The sequence below is a fragment of the Pimephales promelas genome, chromosome 25, assembly GCF_988280905.1.
Source record: "Pimephales promelas chromosome 25, fPimPro1.hap1.1, whole genome shotgun sequence".
Classification (NCBI taxonomy): domain Eukaryota; kingdom Metazoa; phylum Chordata; class Actinopteri; order Cypriniformes; family Leuciscidae; genus Pimephales; species Pimephales promelas.
In genome coordinates this window covers 18,286,437-18,303,975 of record NC_142793.1, presented here as the reverse complement: position 1 = coordinate 18,303,975, position 17,539 = coordinate 18,286,437, and the positions used below count along the sequence as shown (strand labels likewise).

Genomic DNA, 17,539 nt, shown 5'->3' with positions numbered 1-17,539 from the left:
ATAGTTTGTGCTTTTGTTTGTTTTTATTTTCATTTTTAGTTTAGCTTCTAGTCAATATAAAAACAAAAGCTTTTTGCACATAATATATTGCATAGCCTATATTATATTTGTTTCCATATCCTTCAATATCAACATTGTTTGTAGGATATCATTGGGCCGAATGTGAATATATATATATATATATATATTTTTATTTTTTTTATTTTTTTTTTTTAAATATAAAGATTTTCTTTATCTAAATAGAAAACTTAGAAAGTACCGAGATATATATCGTATATCGCCATTTGACCAAAAAATATCGAGATATGATTTTTTGGCCATATCGCCCAGCCCTACCAATATGTAAAGAGATACCGTAGGGAGTCGGTCATTAACATAAACTAAAAACCCAGGCATCAGGAATGAATTTGGATCTATTATACGATAATGACTGTCTGACTATACACTATGGTTTATTATTGCTGCTTATCAAATAAATAAATACTGAATTTTTGTAAATTATTTTACAACTTTAAAAATAGTTCATTACAAATTAGAAAATCAACCTCCCTAACAATGAGACAACAGAGAGCAATGATATTAATAAATGCATTTAAATATTGTTTTTTATTATTCATCTCCAGTTCAGGTTGCTCAATTAGTCCATAACATATTTAACAACAACATAACAAGTTCCTTTTTAGTTCATTGCTTGTTTTTCTGAACAATTTTTGCACAGTTTTAGGGTCAAGATTTTAAGTAGTCAGTTTTAATAACTGTTTAAAGTCCCAAGATAAGAGACCATGGGTGATATGAGAGGCAAACAAGTAGCAGCGGTATGTTGCCAGAATGGGTAATGGCCAAATATATTCTTTAGTGCTCATGATACAAAAAATACTTTTCACTTATCACCACTATTTTAATCATTATCAACTTTTAGGTTGATGGGCAGTCATGGCTGAGGTTCAATGGACCAAATTTGACATGATTTGCAGTCACTACTGGGAAGATTTGTAATAGGATCTACTCAAAAGGCTGAATAATGATTAGGACAAAAAGATTTATAATAGGCCTAAATACATCACATCTGGTTCTGTTCATGTGACTTATAAAAGCCTTGTTGTTAATAGTCATTTGAATCCTTACTCTAATGTTAAAGTAATGAACCATTGCACATGATTTACATTAAAATGACCTTACTTTGATTTTAGAAATGGCAAAATTAATACTTAAAATCTTTTACATACTATCAAATGTTATTATTAGACATGCTGTATAATTAAAAAAGGTTGAAACCTCAACCTCGGTTTCGAGTTTTCAAGTCGCTGTCTATAAATCATCTGGTTAAAGGACAAAGGAAACACTGACATTTCAGAGGAGATGCTGACTCATAGAACAAATGTGTAGAATTTATACTGTTTCATTAGCAACTTTCTGTATTGCAGCTCAAACCTGTTATTAACTTTTCCATCACTTGCTTTATCATGACATTTTCCTTTATTTGAACTGCTAATGTGCTGCCTCTTTACTCAATAAAGCCAATTATAAAAGATGCACTTATCGAGCACTTAATATTTTCTTAGGTCTAAAGCTTAATTGTTCTTTTGTTTCTGCTTATTGGCCATATTATGTTTATAATGATAAGAAGTCTTTGTGGCACAAGGACGACGTGGAGTCTCGTCAGTATTGGAAAAACATCCAGCCCTTATTCAGAAGCACAAAGACGTGGCTTCAAATGCTAATGAAAGGTCTGTTTGGTGGCATGATCTCATAGTTGGCTCAGGTTTAGGCTGGAGTTTTCTGGCCCCCCAGGAAACAGTGGTACAGCACCAAAAATCTTCTCGTACCCTTTTCTTTCTTTAAAACTTGCTTCCTTCTTAGCCCACATCTGTGCTCTTTTCACAATGCACCAACTTAAAATTTATATGTAAAAAATACTTAAATGTCTAATGTAATGTGTGCAATCATTTTTATAAAATGAAAATTATTTTGCATATGCTGCTTCGTTTATGTTCCATTTGTGGCCGGCCAACTTACAGTATTGTGCTAGTTATCAGATGTTACTATGTTTGAGTTGTGTGAACCAAAGAACTCTGTATTGTGCCAGTATAAAAGATAATGTCAGAAATCCATGCAAATAAGGCATAATATCAGAACATGCTGGGGCAATTGTGTCGTTGCCGCACCCTTTACCCAGGTGGCTGTCTGAGATTCAGTGACACATCTGCGATAAAAGAGGCTTTAATATGCTTAACAGCAGAATCATTCTGCACTGCCAAATCACAGGACTAGGATTAACAGAAGAAACTAGGGCACTCGCTTCTTGTGTAGATCCAACACGGAGCGTCAAAGTCCAAAGAAATTTTGGACAACTTGTGTTAGTATTGTTAGTATAGCTCAACAAAGTTAGTCTTATTGTTTGAATCTCGATTTCCTCATTTACCGCTATACGTACCATGCCTTACAGTAATATAGCATTTTCTCCACCACAAAATATATTATGTGAATATACCAGCCACCGAGCTAACGGAAAGAGTAACGTTAACTTTCAAAACATTCAAATGTATTTATACGATTGCTTTGACCAAGTAAAACAGGGTAGCGTTACACCACAATTGTAATTCGTTAGATAAAGTGATCTGTACGAGTAATAAATTAAACATTTGCATCTATTTCAATAGAATGAAATAAAATAATGTGCATTTAAGTGAACAAACATAAAGTTCAAGTTCAGGGACGAAGGAGGCAAACGTTAAACAACTTTAATCGTAACTTGAATTATAAGATATGCATAAACTACACAACGTGCCTATAGGCATACTAAAAACAGCAATGTAAAATGTCCCGGTGCTCTCGGCCCTCCTCTGCTTCTTACAGTAACGTTAATAAAACTTTATAGAGCCCCTATTATGCTATTTTAAAGGTTCCTAAGTTTGATTTGGAGGCCTTCTACAACAATTTTACATGCACCAAATGTCAAATAACACTTTCGTTTTTTCATAACATACTCTAAACCCCTCCTTTCCGAGAGCCTACTTTCCTCTGATTGGGCAGGTGGCCCAGTCTGTTATGATTGGGTTACCGCTTACAGCTTTAAGGTAAAATCCGAAAAAGCATAATAGGAAAATATTAGTTCACCAATTAACATGATTTCTGCCTGAGTCCTGTTTTGTTTTCCCATCGACTGCTTCCCATCGAAGCTTTTTTGAAAAAAAAACTACCTCTGGCTGCGAAACTTACACACTGTGCCTTTAAGTCTCCCATCATACTACTCTCAACCAGTCTGGATTGATGACACATTTATGGGATTACCATAAGCCCTTTAAAAGTAACATTAATTCTCTCCGTTGTGAGAAGCTAGTTAGATAAAAACAAACACCTGTGGCGCTTTATGCTTCATCAATGTTCATGTCATATTTTAAATAAAAAGAAATGTCTTGATATTGTCGACCTCTGTGTCATCTGTACATGAAATGGGAATTAAATGGCTTGTTCCACTGGGATAAACAGATTTAGCATCAATAATACAGTGTACCACAGCAAGACGTGCCGTTCAGAAGGTTATTTGCTCCCAAAAGCACATAGGATGGTGGCATGAGTGACTGTTTTAGATGCTCGGATGAGGCGGTTCTGTTCCCAAACTTCCAGAGGACTCAATCTCTTGGGTGACCATATCTAGAGCAAAATATCTGGAGCAGTGCGGATGCTTGGTCTGTCTTCTATCACAGCACTGTTTGAGCTTATTTTAACAAGAGTGCTCTAATTTTTAGAGTTCATGAGTGGATATTTATACCAAGCGGGTCAGGTGAGGTAGGACTGGATCTCTACACTGTCAGTTATGAAGACGCTTGTACTTCAACAGATACACTGGATACCTTAACTTAGCCTTGGACTTGGACTTAATGCTACATTCTTTCCCATTCTTTTGCGACTGTGGAAAAGTGCCAAAGGGAGTCGTGGAAACTGGACGCTGGCTGAACACACTGCTCTGCAAAACCATCTGTTTATTCAAAATGGCAAAGGAGTTTTGTGGTTTTTAAGTTGACAAAATTCACATTTAACACATTTAAAATTCTTTCTAATTGCATGTTTGTAAAGATCCATCCATAATTATATATTTTTTATTACTCTAATTTTTTTCAGCTAATTCTAATTGTCAAGAGTTCAAAAAAGTGTCATTTTTTATTACCTACATTAGTTAATCTTCTGAGTTCTGCCTCCTCCCTCCTAAGATTTTCATCAAACAACAACACAGAGGGAAACACGCAATGTATTAAGTACAAAAATCCAATAGAGCCATGTTTTTTTGGGCATTGTGCCAATGGCGAGGCATTGCAGTGCCTGAGAGGTTCATGCCTTTGTGGTTTATTTGTACTTTGTCACTCTGCTGAGGGCAGCAGGGTCTGAGCTACTAATTTGTCGTTTCCGTGGCAGCCTGTATTATTTGCATTCAGTTTTATCCTGGTGAGATCTGCCTCACCAGTCTTCACATATGTTGTACTTTCACTTCTGTACTTCCATCCCACACCATCTGGCTCACAAAAGCAATACTGGGCTTAGGCCAGCTTGGTCCAAACCCCAGTCGTGCTGCGTTCAGCAGCTCTTTGATTATCCCTCTAATTCCTCCATACACCCTGCTCTTATAACCCTCTTTACACAACTGAAAACACAGGATAAATGTGTTTGGACTGGACTCTTCAGACCATGTAAAGACTAATGTTGCATTTGTGACTTCTCCCTATTAGCTTCACATGGATATCCTCTTATCGTAATATACACTTTAAACCCTAAACCCCTTACTTCTGACTGTAATCCAAACATCCATGATGTCTCATTAACAGGACTCTTGTAGGACTGTCCTTGAAATGCATTGCACTAAAGGTTGTCTTTAAGCTGTGGACACACCTTGGAGTTCTTTTCTAAATCAATAAAGATTGATTTGAGTGATAGCTATGCCTTTAAGGGACATTCATTTTGATTAACATTAATCAATTATATGGCTGCTATCATTGACTTTCGAATGAACAAATCAATGCATTGTTACGGGACATGCGTTTGGAGCAGTAAGCTCTGTGTGCTGTGTTGCGCATTTCAATTATAAAAAAATAAGTTTCCCATATCATTTAGATGATAAGAATACTGGCATACAGTTTTGGTTACACTTTCCCAGTAACAAGTAACCTAAATTTGTTTGTCCTAAAGTTTGATTCAATCTAGTGAATTGATTCATCCTAAAGTGTGATTCATTGAGTTGAATCAGTTTATTTGGACAGTAAAAGAAAACAGAATAAAAAAGAATCATTGATTTAACCCTATTTAGGATCATTCATTCAGGCCCTGTTTAAACGAGAATGCTCGCGGGTGAAAACGTAAAAATATTTTATCGGATGTGCCTTTCGTTTATGGGGCTTAAAAACGCAAAAAAGTGAAACCACCCTCCAGAGTGGAAATCTTAAAAACGCTCCACTGCGGCGTTCACGTGTAAATAGTAAAAACGCAAAAGTCTGCTTGACTGTGAAGGTTGTACGCAGGCGCGCGGACTTGGTGTTGTTGTAATATGCAGTCTTAGCCGCCTGGAGTGCATACTACATTAAATTTCACACACTTTTGCGTCATGATTTGCACGCGGATTTCCCACCTAAAACGCTCGTCTAAACGCAGAAAAAAAAGTGGTAACGCAACGCCACTTTTGCGTTTTCAATTCAGAATCATTTCCGTGTAAACATAGCCTCATTCATTCATTCATTCCCTCATTCAAACCTTTTATCTTTTTTGCCAGAAAAGTGCAGCTTTGATGAAATTAAAATCATAAAAAAATGTATATAGTATATAGCTTTCTATAAGCTTTATTTAAGCTTAAGTAGCTTTCTTTGCAAGATGACCTTTAACTTGTGTGACCTTTAACTCTCCATGCTGCATCTGTTTTCGATCATGAAAATCATGATAAGGGCTTAAAAGCTGCGTTTCAACCGTTTTTTAAAGTACCACCTCGCGAGCAGGGACTTTCTTTGGGGGAAATTTTTACAGGAACTTCATTTAGACCATGGTCCCTGCTGTCGAAACACACCTAGTACCACTCCAATGTCTCTTCCTGAGTAAAGTTCCTGTGGTGGAATTGCAGCTATCGAGACTAATCACAATAGAAATGTGTAACCTAATACCTGAATATAAATAAGAAAAAACATATTTCTTTCTTCCAGGACAAAGGACTTTGCACCACAAAAGTGATGTTCTTGAGACGGTTGTATTAGTAAACCCGTCAGAAGATACTGTTATCTCTGAGGTAAGTTATTTAAAGACAATCTCTGTCAGACAAGGTGCTGTATGTTTCTAATAAAAATTGATGAATAGGTTTGATGTTGGACTTAATAACCTTGTTTAAGCACAACCTTGCTACAAACAGACTGACTCCAATACACTAATGTGTTTTAAATGCCCTCTATGTCTCTTAATATGTCCTAGATCCATTGTCTTATATCTGACCCAGCTGTGCATAAACTACTGGTCCTGAGTGGGCAGAGCTCTGACCAAGGTGACCTGGTTCTCCAAACCGGAGTGCTCAGTCATCAAACCTTCTCACACGTGTTTGCTGATCCTGGAGTAAGTTTAGATAATATAATTGTATTCAAATTGATAAAGCACAATATATCTTCACTAATTTTTTACTTGTATTCCTCATGTAGGTCTGTAATTTGCTGGTTAAAGCCAGCTCTGGACAGCGGGGATCACTGACTGTGTCTTGTCGTGGTGAGGCAGGCTGGAACTCTCTGGGACAACAGCAACACATTAAGGAGTTGCTGAATTATCGGCTGAATCCAGAGCCCATACTCCCTAAGATGGAGGGGGTCACTGAGTTTACCGAATATATATCAGAGACTGTGGATGTACCATCCCCATTTGACCTTCTTGAGCCTCCAACCTCTGGAGGATTCTTAAAGCTCTCAAAGCCTTGCTGCTACATCTTTCCTGGTGGACGGGGGGATTCCGCGCTTTTTGCTGTCAATGGTTTTAACATTCTGATCGACGGTGGCTCTGACAGAAGGTCGTGTTTTTGGAAGCTTGTCAGACATTTAGATCGTATTGATTCTATCCTTCTCACCCATATTGGTGCTGATAATCTTCCTGGGATCAATGGACTCCTTCAAAGGAAGGTTGCAGAGCAGGAGGAAGAGCAGTCTCAAGGCTCAACCACCTACAGTGATTGGATGAAGAACCTGATATCGCCAGAGATCGGAGTCGTATTCTTCAATGTACCTGAGAAGCTTCGCACATCAGAATCGAATTTGAAAGTTAAGCGAAGTATTGAGGAAGCCTCTCTTACATTGCAATACCTCAACAAGATGGGAATTAAGTCTGAGCCTCTTTTTCGAGTGGTTAGTAATACCATTGAGCCAATTACACTTTTTCACAAGATGGGTGTGGGCAGGTTGGACATGTTTGTCCTGAACCCTGTGAAAGACAGTAAGGAAATGCAGTTCCTCATGCAGAAGTGGGCAGGTAACAGCAAGGCCAAGACAGGGATAGTGCTTCCCAATGGAAAAGAGGGAGAAATATCTGTACCTTATTTGACATCTATTGCTGCTCTCGTCGTATGGCTTCCTGCCAACCCCTCAGAGAAAATTGTGAGGGTTTTATTTCCTGGAAATGCACCTCAGAACAAAATCCTTGAAGGGCTTGAGAAGTTGAAGCACCTTGATTTCTTGCGGTATCCAGTAGCCACACAAAAAGACATAAATTCTGCTGTTTCACCTTCAGCTGTAAAACAAACAAAGTTAAAGCAAAGAACTGACAGCAAAGAAAGTCTGAAATCATCTCCCAAGACTCATGCACCAACTAAGCCAAAGAAAGAAACCGATGAGCATGAGGATGCATCCATAGTCGAAACGAAGAGTGACTCTGTCAAAGAGAACAAGATTGAGAAAAAAGAAGAAAAGAAGCACACCAAGCCATTGAAACCGAAAACAGAAGTGACAGAAAAGAAAAAGTTATTGAAGGAGAAATCACTGAAAAAACACCCAAAGGAAAGGTTGTCCAAAATGGATGAAAAAAAAGACAAAGAAAAAAAGGAAGTTAAGAAAGAAAAACGTGAAATTAAAAAAGATGATGGTTTGAAAAAAGATGAGAAAAAGTTTAAAGCCAAGGACACTTCAAAACCCGAGCTGAGGAAAATTACTAAACCTGACCTGAAACCTTTCACACCAGAGGTCAGAAAGACCCTCCACAAGGCCAAAACTCAAGGTAAATCCAAAACAACAAAGAGCAAACCGACAACTGCCAAGGCAGAGAGTGCAGAGATTGAGGGAGAACCAGTGGCTGAGAAGATTGAGAAACAGGAGAATGGGACAGGAGAAGCTATATTTTCTCCATCTACACTTAAAGATTTAACAAAAGACTTTAATAAAATGAGACCTACTGAAGCGACAGATCACTCTGAAGCCCCCAAAAGTGCCCTTACTGTCTCAAGATTACCAGGTGAAAGAGACGATGAAACTTCAAATACTGCTGAGGAACAAGATCATGTTACAGAAACCGATATTGTGGAAAAGGAAACTACAGAGAAAGAAGTAGCCCTATCAGCAGAAATCGAAGAAGTGCCATCAGCAGAAGTTAAAGAACAGGATAAGCCTCAAACATCAGAATTAGAGAAATTTGAGGATGAGGGTGCTGCAATTGAAGATGAAGATGAGGATGAGGTTGAGATAAAGCCTGTTAAGAAGACAGAGGAGGAGGAAGACATGGGAATAGGAGATGAAGAGGATGAAGAGGGAGCAAAAGAATCCAAAGACTTGGAGGGAGTGGACAGAAAACATGAAGTTGAGGAAATGGAGAAGCAAAAACAAGCTGAGGTGAAAAAGATTGACGTTGAAGAGGAGCAGCTTGAAGAAGAGGATGTGATTGAAAAAGCTGAATTAGAGGAGGCAGAGGATTTGGATGCAATTGCGGATGAAGAAATAAAGGATCTCTCTGCTGAAAAAATCAAGGAAGAAGAGGATGTATACTTGTCAAATGTTGGAGGTGTCACAGCTGGCATTACCTCTACAGCCCAAGGAGCTGCTGCAGCAGAAAACTTATCATATATTCAGGATGAAACCATACCAGGTTACTCTGAGACTGAGCAAACCATCTCAGATGAGGAGATCCACGAAGAAGCAGAGGACAGGATACCACACCTTCAGTATGAGGTTGGTAGCTATGATGTCTCTGTCCCAGACCAACCAGGCTCCTTTGATGCCATACCTGGCATGAGAGAAATACAAGCAGCTGCAATGGGCAATGGAACAGGCAAAGTATTGATGGGTGCACAGGAGCCAGCTATTTCCATCTACACTAGCATACTTGCAGCTCCATTAGCTGAAGAGGAACATGTTTCTTCAGCGACATCCATAACAGAATATGACAAACTGTCTTCTTTACCCACTTCCGTTGCAGAAGATCAGTCAGTGGCGTCAGTCACAGCACCACAGACTGAAGACACTGGAAAAAGCTCCCTGGTCTTGGACACCGTTCAACCGGTTACTCAGACTGAGGCCACCCAAGAAAAAGAGTACCTACACTCCGCTGGAACCATCTCACCAACATCCTCCTTAGAGGAGGACAAGTGCTTTAAATCATCTCCCTCTGATGAATCTCCCCCACTTCCCTTAGAAGGTAAAACCGAGGGAATTGAGTTGGCTGCTCATTACGATGATGAAGAGGAGGATGAATATGAAGATCAAACACCAAATGTTGACATTTCACTTGGAAAGTTACAAGAAGGATATGCCTCACCTGATAAACTTGAACACAAGGAGAAAGAAATGGACAAACCCAAAAGTCTTGTGCCTTTAGTTCCTAAAACTTTATCTGATGAAAAATTCTTACCTCCTGAGATGGAGAAGGCATCGGTGTCACCTTCAAGGGAGGATTCATCTTTTGAAGTACAAACAATACTCTCTTTCCCATCACACAGTGATTCTGAGCTTCCCGTTTCTGAAGCTAGTGTTTTTCAAGAGGTGGAAGACCGGTGTATTAGCCCTGATGACAGCACTGTGAAAATGGCTACTCCTACTCATTCTGGACCACCTAGTGCATCTCACTCTCCCTTCAGAATGTCACCTGTGGAAAGGAACGATAAAATGCCCCTTACAGAGACCCTTCAAGAACAAGGAGTGCCACTTAGCACCACTGAAATTAAATTTGAAAAGGAGAGTGGAAAACAAACACCTGACATTTTAGATGAGAAAGAAATACCTCATGCAGAGGAGGAAGAAAAAAAGATAATCCAGGAAGCAACCTCTGCACCATCTCCACTTGTTGAGGAATTCTTAGCTAAAAAAGAAAGTATATCAATTCTACCATCAAAAGAAATCAGTGATACAAAGGTAATGCCTGATCCAAGCGTTGAAAAGAAGGACGAAGTTCAAAAGGACTTAAAAGAGAGCAGTAAGGCTGTAATTCTTGAGAATAAAGATACCAAGTTATCTGATGATCGTGACGTTGAAGAAATTTCTGATTTAAAATCATCCACTGACAAAGAAGAGAAAAGAGAGAAGGAGAAAGAAAAGGATGGTGAGAGAGATGATGCTGAAGAGAAGCATAAGGAGAACGACCAATTATTAAAGTATGCAGAGGCAGATAAAGGTGATGTAATATCAGAGCCTGAAAAAACAGCATTGCCGCCTAAAGAGGATTTTGATAAGAAAAATGCAAATGAAGAAGAGTTTCAAGATAAGAGTCCTCCAGCAGTTCTGGAAAGGTCGGAGAAAGAGGAACAGGAGAGCCAAGAAATTCAATCAGAGAAAGACCAAATTTCTTCTAACTTGGTAAAAGAATCCAAAGAGAAAGATCTGACTGATGCAACAGGTCAGTTTTTAGAAAGCCCCGACATCAAAGCAAAAACAACATCTCATACAGAGACACAGGACACTGTAGAGACCGATATGACAACTAAACCGGATGAGACCTCTGAGCAGAAATCAGAGTCACTTGATATTATACCTGAACCTGTGGCTTCAGAGGAAACTGATTCATTCATCTGTAAAGCCATGGATGGCGTTAAATCTCAAATACAACAGTTAAGTGAAAAAACAGATGTTGCCTTAAAAGATGAAGAAAAGGTGGAAAGTAAAAGTGAGGATGGGCTGACATATGAGAAAAAGATTTCAGCTACCAAAGAACATGAAGAATCTAAGGATAAAAATAAAGAGGAAGTCGAATTTGTGACACAAGAGCAAATTTCCATCTCAAAGCCAGATGTTCAATCCATAGAGATGCATGCAGAGGTATCTACTAAAGATGAACAAGAATCTAAAGGAAAGTCTGTGCAAGAGTTGGAACCTCATATATTAGGGGCAACCCTAAGTGAGACTGAAATTACTAGTAAACAAGATGAAGACTTGAAGGAGAAACTATTGAAAGAAACTCAAACCACACACCATTTAGAAAAAGCAGATGTATCATCCAAAAAAGAGCCTCAAATTTCACAGGACACAGATGATGCGCACCAAACTAGCCAAGATATGGAAAAAACTGTAGAAGACACTAAATCCAAAACACAAATATCCATTTCAGACAAAATGGATTCCTCCCAAATATTACACCAAGAATCTAAAGATGAACCAGCATTGATCCAAGGTCAAGTCTTGCTGTCTGAATCTGAGAAATTAGATTTGTCTGCTAAAGATGAACAGGATTGCAAAAACAAAGAGGTTGTGAAGCTAACTTGCAAATTGGATGAAGAACCTACAGAATGTCAGTCTTATGAAAAAGCAGATAGGCTTACCATCTGTAAATCTGATTTTGATTCTGTAGTGAAGAGCGACTCCCAGTCAATAAATGAATCAGAGAAAGAAGTTTTGCAAGCTAAAGAGGATGAACTAAGCAAAGGCATATTTGTCAAATCTGAACAACCAGTTGAGTTTGAAGACATATCCTCAAAACCATATGAATCTAAAGATAAGTATGTGGAGCATACTCAACTTCAAATATCTACGGATCAATCACTATCTGATAGTACCAATATGGGTGCCAAGAAGGACCAACAGTATGAAGAAAAACACTCAGAAGATACTGTAACTGAAGTATCTCAAACAAGTATGGTGACAGATGCACCATCAGACACAAAACAAAAACTTAAGGCCATACCTGTGGGAGAAGAAAAGACAGAACAGATTACATCAGAATCTATATCTGTGGTTTCAAAATCAGAACACGGCACTGTAGACCTTCCCATTGTAGATAAAACAATTGATTCAAAGGTTAGCAAAGAGTCTGATGAGCAATTAATGAAAGAAGATGTGTCAAAATTGGTGTCCGATGAATTAGACACAAAAATTGACTTGGGAGCCAAACAGAAATCTCTGGATACATCTTCAGAACAAATGTTTAAGACCTCAGATCTGAGCTGTGAAGAGACACTGGAATTGAAAGATGAACCTAAAGAAGATATCAAACATGACACATCATTACATGAAACAGATACATTTCTTTCATCAGACATTGGATTCAAATTGAACTTAGATTATAAAGAAAAATGCATTGAAGAAACCTCAATTATAGACAAAACAAAAGACATCAAGTCAACCTTTGAAACTACATTTCCAACCAAATTTTCAGATGAAGATGAAAGTACCGAGGAGGATGAAGGAGATGCTGTTTGTATGGGAGGTGCTGGTTCAAGACCATTATCAGTGGAACCATGGAATTTAGAGGAACTAAAGGCAAGCAGTTCTGCACAACCACCTGAGACTAGTATGAAAAAAGAGGAGATTGTGGCCCATTTAGAAGAGAAAGAGTTGACTAGAGATTCAAGTGGCACATCAACTAAACCAGATAAGGAGTGCAAGGTTGATGCAACATCACTTTCACCAACTGGAGAAACAAGTAAAAAAACTGTCACAGAGACTCTACCTGAGAGCAAACCAATGAGTATCACACTGCCTAGCTTCGACAATCAAGGCAGTGTTGAGGATAGTCCACATCAAACATTGATCTCTGAAAAGGAAGCCACAAAACTTCAGAAGGAGGATGAGAGGGAAAGGGAAGGAGAACGAGAAGCTGCCTCTCCAGAGTCACATTCTGCTTTTCAAAAGACTGACAGTGCTGATGAGAAATGTGCTGAAAAGGCTGATAGTGAAAGAATACAATCTGCTGACAAGATGATGTATGAAGTGGAAAAAGAAAGCTATGAAGCTTCTAAATATGAGCCTTATGAAAAGCCCATTTCAAAAGACACTGAGAGAGAAAGAGAGGAAGAGGACCAGTACCCTAGTTTGGATAGAGATTTAGATGGCAATAGAAAAAGTCAGGCCTCGTTGCTTGGAGCTACTTGTTCAGAAGAGGAACAAAGTGATGATGAGCCAGTGTCTTTTAGCAAGGTTGATTACCAGACTTCAAGTATTCACAGCAGCCACAGTGCTTACTCAGAGCAAGACAATAAGGAGCGATACCAAGAGGAAGAATTGGTTAGAGAAGAGAGACCAGAGAGACTAGATCTTTTTGTTGACAATAGTTTTAAATATGACAGCAAAACCATTTCGGTAGCAGGTTCAAGCTCTTTTGCCTCTAGTGATTTGCAAGACAAATCAGAGAAATTGGAGAGAGAAGAAAAGGAGAAGGAAAAACAGGTCACACCTTTTCCTCAAGGAAAAGATGATGAGAGTCATGTTCAATTGTTGGATAAAGAACCATGTACATCTGCTTCCTGTCTTTCAAAATCTGATACGCAAGAGAAAGACCATAAAACAGAGGAAATATTGGAAACGTCTCATTCAGAGGACTTGGACAAGACCAAAACCCACGTGACTGAAGCTTCCCCTCAACAAGGCCCTCTCACATCATCAGAACATCAAAGTCTTCAGAGTCGAACAACTTCATCAACATCTGCCTACGATGAGAACAAAATGGAGAGTCCAATATCAAGTCATGGTAACAAAGATAAAAACAAACTGGATTCAGCTGAAAGCAAAGATGACACATTTTCTTCTGGTCGGTACTCACCACCTGAAAAGGACATGCTTCCTGCCAGGTTATCGGCTGAAGATCCTAGTACCGCCACTCCTGGTTCTTCAGGGCAGTCTATGAAAGTTGATGACAATGTTCTTGCAGTTGAGTGCACTGGCAAAACAGATTCTCTTTCCAGCAAGACACTGATTGTGAGTGAAGAGACAGAGGAATGCTTGGTCAGAAGCCAAAAAATATTTGCAGAAGAAGAGGATGACTATGAGGATGAGGAAGAGGATGAGGAAAATGCAAGTGACTTGGATGTTGAAAAGGGTGCCAGAGAGATGTCTGAGAAAGAGTCTAAAGCAGCATTTGATACCACTACTACATCTAAACCACTCGAAACAAAACAAGAAGACACTACTGGTTCCTTAGCTTTTGGAGCAACTGCAAAAGTTCTACAGACAGACATGGTTGGTGACTCATACACAGAAAAAATATCCCCCACAGCAAAGCCATCATCAGCACATGGAGAGCCTCATGATGTAATCAACAAGGAGCATGAACAGTCCAAGAAAGAAGACACTTGTTCATTCCTATCTGACATACCCAAATCCAGCGATGTCAAACATGAACCACAGAAAACTTCTGATAAAAAGTGTGAAGTGTCTGAATCCATAGCTGTTGCTCAAGCAACCATGTCTGAAACAACTTGCTCATCATCTTCATCCTTTAGTTACTCTTCTTCAACCTCTGCCTCATATTCAACTGGTCAACACCTTGGAGAAGGGCTAGAACCACAGATTACTTTCCCTAGTGTCCAACTAAGGTCTGATGGAGACAGTATATCATTTGAGTACTCATCCCTAAGAGAGGAAGAGTCACCTGTTATGGATTTGCCTTGTTTAAAAAAAGATGAATATATGGAAGTCTCAGATCGAATGACACCTGCTACAACAACAACTGAGTCAATATCCAGTCTTGCCAGGTTTTCTCCTCTAAGTCCCCTGGAGGAATCTAAATCGTTTCTTCAAGATCAAACATCATCTGCAGAGGAAAAGTCAGAGGAGGATATGTCTAGCATTAAATCTGACAGGGATCTAGTCTCTGATCCTAAACTTGTAGCAGAAACGCATTCTTCAAAACTGCCAGAATCAGCAACTTCTGAGCATGCAACTCATCCAACTGAGTTGGCATCTTCCACATCCCTCAAGTTCGACATTGTACCTTTGGCAAAGGCCGACTCTGCAGAAAAACACTCACAAGAAAAATCCTCTGAAGATGAGCCTGAAGATAACGAAAGCAATTTTGAGGAAGGAACCTTGCCATGCAGAATTGAGTGTGAAAGATTTTCAGCTACTGAAAAATTAAGCACAGTGTCTTTACCAGAGCAACATACTAACGTAAAACCCTCAACCACAACATTACATTCATTTGATCTGCACACAGCAGATGGACCAACAGAAATTACAAGTTCTCAGAAGGTGCCAGTCACAGCTTGTGGGACTCTCAGTACTAGCACATTAAGTGAACAATATATGAAGCAAGAAGGGGCAGAGAAGTCTGATGAAATTAAAGACTTGGCTGAGAAAGTACAGGAGAGGGTTGAAATCAAAGAACCAAAAGTGAGCAAGATGGAATATGAGGAGAAGAGTAAGACAGATGAGAAAGAAGAAGTAAAGCATAAAGCAATGGAGAAAGAACAGATACATTCTGATAAGGAGGTTGAAGTGAGGTCAGAAAAGGTGGGAGAGATCCTAGATTGTGGCAAGAAGTCAGAGCAAAAGAGCGAAAGTGAAGGGAAACCTGAAGAGTCAAAAGTAAAGAAAGAGGTAGAACAAACGGAAATGTTTGTAGAAAAGGAATGTAAGGGGAAAAATGAAGGGAATGAAGAGCTAACAGTAGAAAAAATGATGGAAAAAGACGGCAAAAAAACAAATACAGTTGAGTCTAGCCAGTATAGTACCCTTGCGTCCACTATGCAGCATGAAGATGTTGTATGTCTAAAGGCTCCACCTGGCTATGGGGAAGATGTTCATGAAGGAATAGAGGAGGAAGAACGGGCTGAAGAGGAGAAAGTAAAGTATGATTCAAAAGAACATCCACCAACTCCTCCATCAGGAACACAGGCTTGTTACCCTGAGGTCTCCAAGAAGTCAGATGAAGGATTCACTCGACCCACCGATCTCGGTATGGAGGCCACATCCTCCCATTCACCTTCGCTTTTCAAACACCGTAAAGGAGATATCTCGCCATCCTTTATTAATCCAAGCCCACAGGGGTTATCAAGTGAGGAGGAAGAGGAAGATGTCAGAAGTGATCATTCAAGAGATGATGAGCGTGAGCAGCACTCTGTCAAAAGGAGATCCCACAAGCAGCAGCATTGTCGTCCCCACAGTCGCCATGAGGAAAGCAAGGAGGGATCGCAGAGCATCCCGAGCAGCACAGCGACAGGGCACGGCATTATGCTAGCAGGGGAGGAAACTCCTCCTACATCTTTGAGCGAGTCACTCCCATCTCAGTCTGACTCAGATGTTCCTCCAGAGACTGAAGAATGTCCATCAATTACGGCAGAAGGAAACCTAGACTCTGATGAAGATGCAGAACATCTACCAGTGGACAAAACGTCTGCAGCTGGTAGCAGCGGAGGAAGCCATCATTCCTCCTCTCCAAAGAGTCATGATCCCCCTCCCATGCCAGTGAAAGACCCTCTTCCTCACCCACCACACCCTGATGTGTGCATGGTGGACCCAGACGCCCTTCTTAATGGCCAGACCCACACAGAACGACCAGTGAAGAAAGACCTTAAAACAAATAGAGGCTTGAGGAAGACACTGGGAAAATCTGCATCGCCGTCACGTAAAGGAGATGCTAAAGGCAGGAGATCTACTACCCCTGTGAAGCAGACATCCAAAGACTCCTCCCCTCATGCTCTTAAAAGAAAAGATTCAGAGAAGACTCTTCGCTTGTCCAAAATGTCTGAGACACAGGGGTCCAGGGGAGACATATACAATCCAGGAAGAGGATTGGTTAATGGTGTTAAGAGTAATGCAGGTACAACTATCAGGATGCATGATACATTCGATTTAATTCGATCTAAATTGAATATTTAGCTGGCATTTTTACATTTAAATGACCTTTGCGGTCATGTAACACTCAAAAGCACTATTTCATAATATTGTTAAGTTTTAAATCTTTAGCAAATATTAAAATTAATGTTTTTCATACTGTACATTCTAATGCTGTGATGCCTTAAAGTTTTTAATGCATTGTTTTTAATTTATTTAGACAAACTAGTTCATGTATTTTTTATATTGTCCATTTATTGGTTATTGAACATAACATAAAAATAAATATCGGTATAAGCCAGACAAATATCAAATAACAAATGTTATATTTTTTTAGGCTCTAACCTGAAATCCGGCACTGGGACTCCACCTGGACCATCCATCTATGTCGACCTAGCTTACATTCCCAACCACTGCAGTGCTAAAAATGTTGATCAAGAGTTCTTCAAGCGAGTGCGAGCAGCATACTACGTCGTCAGTGGAAATGATCCAGGCAGTGGTGAACCCAGTCGTGCAGTTTTAGATGCACTCCTAGAAGGGAAAGCGCAATGGGGCACTAATCTCCAGGTACC

General features: G+C 39.5%; 1 protein-coding gene across 3 annotated transcripts in view; it reads left to right on the top strand.

The window, feature by feature from the left end:
* Window positions 1-17,539, top strand: part of map1ab (microtubule-associated protein 1Ab) — a 35,097-nt gene that overhangs the window by 13,416 nt on the left and 4,142 nt on the right. For all 3 annotated transcript variants that reach the window (XM_039647077.2, XM_089127412.1, XM_089127413.1), the window contains 4 exons: window positions 6,180-6,262; window positions 6,442-6,579; window positions 6,663-16,953; window positions 17,305-17,534. In XM_039647077.2, coding sequence (XP_039503011.2) covers window positions 6,180-6,262; window positions 6,442-6,579; window positions 6,663-16,953; window positions 17,305-17,534 — 10,742 coding nt within the window. The remainder of the gene's footprint in view (window positions 1-6,179; window positions 6,263-6,441; window positions 6,580-6,662; window positions 16,954-17,304; window positions 17,535-17,539) is intronic.